Source organism: Labeo rohita, chromosome 4, assembly GCF_022985175.1.
Source record: "Labeo rohita strain BAU-BD-2019 chromosome 4, IGBB_LRoh.1.0, whole genome shotgun sequence".
NCBI lineage: Eukaryota > Metazoa > Chordata > Actinopteri > Cypriniformes > Cyprinidae > Labeo > Labeo rohita.
Window position 1 is genome coordinate 43,832,726 of NC_066872.1, and position 4,699 is coordinate 43,837,424.

A 4,699-nucleotide genomic window follows, 5' to 3' on the forward strand; every position below is an offset into this window, starting at 1 on the left:
TGTGTTCACCTTTTAGTGCAAAGTCACTTTGAATCAACGTGTCATAAATGATGACACACAAATGACATCCATGCCAAAGTCCAATAACAAGTTTTGTTTATTTTAGCATTTTATGAGGCATGTTTGTGCCCAAGTTCACTGTTCTGTGACGTTTTGGATTTATGTTTTAAAAAAAAGAGTTGATATACACAATACAAATTAGCTTAGAATCCAAGTGATATTCTTTTAAAACAGTGTTAAATTAAATTAAAGTGCAATATCAGGCCAGGGTTTGATTTTTGCTGTTATCTGTCATTTGTTTTCCTTCAGTATTCAACATGCAGTCACCCTTGCGTTTGCCCTCTTTAACCGTCCTGACCCGCCTGTGAACTCAGTCAAATTAAGATAAGGCTGAACTTTATGACTTAAGAGCCAGTAAACCAATTCAGTGATAATTAGAAATTTCGACAACAAAATTCATTTATGGCACCATATTCATTCATTCAAGTTTACAAGTTCATTTCTTGAAGGAGTTGATAACATCACGATACGGCTTAATAGAATACGATTAGTTAAATACATATTTAGGTTGTTTAATTAACCCTAAACACACGCATAAGCCACGATTTCACAGATTTAGATGTGAAACTGAATTGCAGATGTCATGTTTGTCAGAAAATAGATCTGTGTGAGCCTGGATTTTCTCTTGCTCTTTTCTCAAGATGCAAATACAGACTGGAAATGATATGTCATCAAGTGGATTCTGGGAATCCATCAGTTCGGTCGGTGAGTGCCGTGTCACAAATGATTTTATTCACTTAGTGGTTTTATCAGGGTTTTATTGTGATTAGATAAGGAAATTGATTTACAGCTTGCCACACGTTCATCACTTCACGTATCATTTCTGTTTTAAAATAAAAAAGGCTTTTAAATACAAAAACACACGACACAGTCATGTTTATATACACCAGTGCAGAAAAGTTAACACTTAATATTACAAAAGACATGACATGTCTTTTTATTCCAGAATAGATCCTTGATCTTCATTGCACTGAAACTGAAAATGTCTCTTTTGTAGTAGCCCGAAACCAACAAGGTCAGAAGTATGAATGGTGCTGAAGAGTGGCATGTTCAGGACGACCAATCGGAGGACAGAACGACTCCGGCAGCAAGAGCTTCTGATGAAAACTCAGGTACTGGAATTGAAAACAGCCAATCAGAAACAGGACATTTACATTTCAGCCACTTGCTAAATCATTTTGCGATGAAACGGAAGTAGAAATAGATCCGTGCTGTTATGATGTACATATGTAGGGTGGGTATAAATGTACAAATATTAAATATTGATTATATTATATTACATTAGATTAGATTATAACTTGTGCTTTTTCTTTACCGTGTTTTGGGAGCATTAGCACAGTCATTCGGCTCAAGGTTTCAGCACAAGATGGAGTGATTGTGATGGAGGGGAGTGAAAGTATTTACCGGAACGTAGAGGACAGGTGTCAGGAGGTGGTTAGTGTGTTTTGCATCTGTCAGCGGTCTGTGTGCTGCTTTGGCTTCACTGCGCCTCCACTTCGCCCTGCGGTTCTGGAACCAGATCTAAACAAACGAGACAAAAATATTATATAAAACATTTGCAAACTTTATAAATAAATAAACAGGAAAAAAAGGTGCAAAAAAATCTAAATATTGAGAAAATCAGCTTGAAAGTTGTCCAAATGAAGTTCTTAGCAATGCAAAAAATTATGTTTTGATATATTTACGGTAGGAAATTTACAAAATATTTTCATGGAACATGATTTTTACTTAATATCCTAATGATTTTTGGCATAAAACAAAAATCAATATGTATTTTTGGCTATTGCCAATATATATATTACACAAAAATATATGATATATAATATTCTAATATATTATAATATTATATATATCAGAAACAAGATGTATATTATATAAATATTATATATTATTTTAAATAGTCAATATTAAGTACAGTATTCATCATTATCTCTCAAAGTATATACGAATTAGATACATTTTATATGCAGTGTTTAACTACATAAATATAAAATGAATTAAAATATAAAAAGATATATTATTATGATCAGAGCTGGGTAGATTACTTACAAATTGTAGTCTGTTACTGATTTCAAATTACATGAGAAAAACTGTATTTAGTGACGTAATCCATCTAAACAGTCTAAAATGTGTACTACTTTTTAATTACTTTTGGATTACTTTTGACCTAACTCATATATTACATTGATTTAATTGGATAATCTTGTACCATATTTATATAAAAATATAAAGAGTAAGAAAATATAGTCACTTCTTTGTAATTTACAACATTAAGTGCATTGAGGTTTCCCAAACTGGGATTTGTAAAGGAACTGCAGTACTGCAGTGAGAAAAGCTAATAATTAATTAAATCCTAAAAATGTAACATTAAATTAAATTAAAAAATAAATCATTTTAGAATAACATCAATCAAAATAAAACACTAAAACACACACACACACACACACACAAAAATAATTTTCCAGATATTTATTTTAAAATTTATATAATATAATGTAATCAGTAAAAAAGTAACTGTGGTCTGATTACGAGTACTTTAAAATGTACTTTAATCTAATTACTTGATTACTAAGTACTTAATTATTTTGGAATCTGATTATGTAATCCAGATTATATGTAATCAGTTACTACCATATATATATATATATATATAAAATTAATATATTAAAACATTTACAAATTAAAAAATATATTATGATCAGAGCTGGGTAGATTATTTACAAATTATAGTTTGTTACTGATTCCAAATTACAAATGAGAAAAATTGTATTTACTGACGTAATCCATTACATTACACATTTTAGGTCATCTAAACAGACTACTTTTTGATTACTTTTTACCAAACTCATTTATCACATTGCCTTAAATAGGATAATCTTTTACCATATTGACATAAAAATACAAAAAAAAAAAAAAAAAAAAAAAGAAAATATATTAAATTATTTGTAATTAACAACATTAAGGTTCCCCAAACTGGGGTTTGCAAAGGAATTTCAGTACTGCATGAGTTTAAAGAAAGACTAATTAAAAGATTAATTAAATCATAAAAATGCAACATAAAACACAAAAAAATTCTATTTGAACATGCAAATTCAAAATTTATTATTCAAATATTTATTTTAAAATTTATGTAATATATATTTACATTTTAATATAAATAATATCTAATCACGTAATCAGTAAATATACTTATATATTATTATATATAATATATTATTATATATAGTTTAATCTAATTACAAGTATTTATTTTTTTTTAAAATCTGATTATGTAATGCGGATTACATGTAATCACTTACCACCCAGCTCTGATTTTGATATATATAGTGATATATGTGACACTGGACCACAAAACCAGTCGCAAGGGTAAATTCTTTTAAATTAATTTGAAAATCTGGAATCTGAGGGTGCAAAAAAATCAAAATATAGAGAAAATCGCCATAAAGTTGTCCAAATGAAGTCCTAAGCAATCCGCATTACTAATCAAAAATTAAGTTTTGATATATTTACGGTAGGAAATGTACAAAATATCTTCAAGGAACATGACCTTTAATGTCCTAATGATTTTTGGCATAAAAGAAAAATTGATTATTTTGACCCATACAGTGTATTTTTGGCTTTTGCTACAAATATACCCGTGCTACTTAAGACTGGTTTTGTGGTCCAGGATTACATAAATGATATATATATAATAAATTCATTAATCATGTCACAAATCCAAAAAGCTAATAGGTGATTTAAATTCATGTTCAGTGTCAGTTCATACTTAAAGTATTGTGTTTTTAGCACACGTATAGTTCAGTACCTGTACTCTTCCCTCAGACAGCTGCGTTCGACAGGCGAGCTGGTCTCTGGTGTGAACGTCAGGATAGTGTGTTTCCTGAAAAACTCTTTCTAGCTCTTCCAGCTGGCTCACAGTGAACGTGGTCCGTACCCGTCTGCGACCGGACCGACGAGCTGTAGCGTCAGAAATGCATTCAATATAATAGCACAAGAAACAAGAAAAGAAATCATATATTTTTCTTAACCCGATCAATACACAAACTATAAATCCTATTAAACAAACTTAAAAGAGACAAATAATAAGGACACACCTGTGTATGGACTGCTTGTGGGAGCGTCCGTCTTTATCTTGCTCTGTGTGCATTCAGATGTTTTAAGTTTCTTGTCCGTTCTCTCAGATGGGACGCTCGAACATGCAGGTTTTTTCAATATTTCCTCAATAGAGTGTGACAGATATTTTGGGCTGTTTGTGGACGTCCTGCTGTCCTGGGACGACGTGTCCACGTGTTCCTCTAACTCCACATCGACTAATCGCATTGCGCCCTCTTTGAATCTTCTTCAGTGTCTCAGAAGTTCTGGATACTGTCCTAAAATGACTTGAAGCTCTCCAGGTTGTAACTAGTAATCAGCGTGAGACGTCTGTGTGTGTTGATATGATTGAAGCGTTCATAGGAGGAGCAGCAGGTTTACTGTGTAACAAACCGCCTCAGTCATAAATGCTTTACCTCATCATGAGCTGATAGACCTTTTACATATACCTCTGTCCAAATACTGAAGATTTACAGACCTATTGGCACTTGTAGTAATGTAACCGGGTTTGCACTATTGGCACTGTTGGGATTGGTTACTATACACA

General features: G+C 31.6%; 1 protein-coding gene across 1 annotated transcript; it reads right to left on the minus strand.

Annotated features, from left to right (window-relative positions):
- Window positions 1–820: 820 nt before the first annotated feature.
- On the minus strand, window positions 821–4,499 carry LOC127164477 (intestine-specific homeobox). Its single transcript, XM_051108439.1, has 4 exons — window positions 4,155–4,499; window positions 3,866–4,017; window positions 1,465–1,581; window positions 821–1,175 (listed from the first exon to the last, which is right to left on the minus strand). The coding sequence occupies exons 1-4, from the start codon at window positions 4,378–4,380 to the stop codon at window positions 1,077–1,079; spliced, it is 594 nt and encodes a 197-aa protein (XP_050964396.1). The 5' UTR covers window positions 4,381–4,499; the 3' UTR covers window positions 821–1,076.
- Window positions 4,500–4,699: the final 200 nt, after the last annotated feature.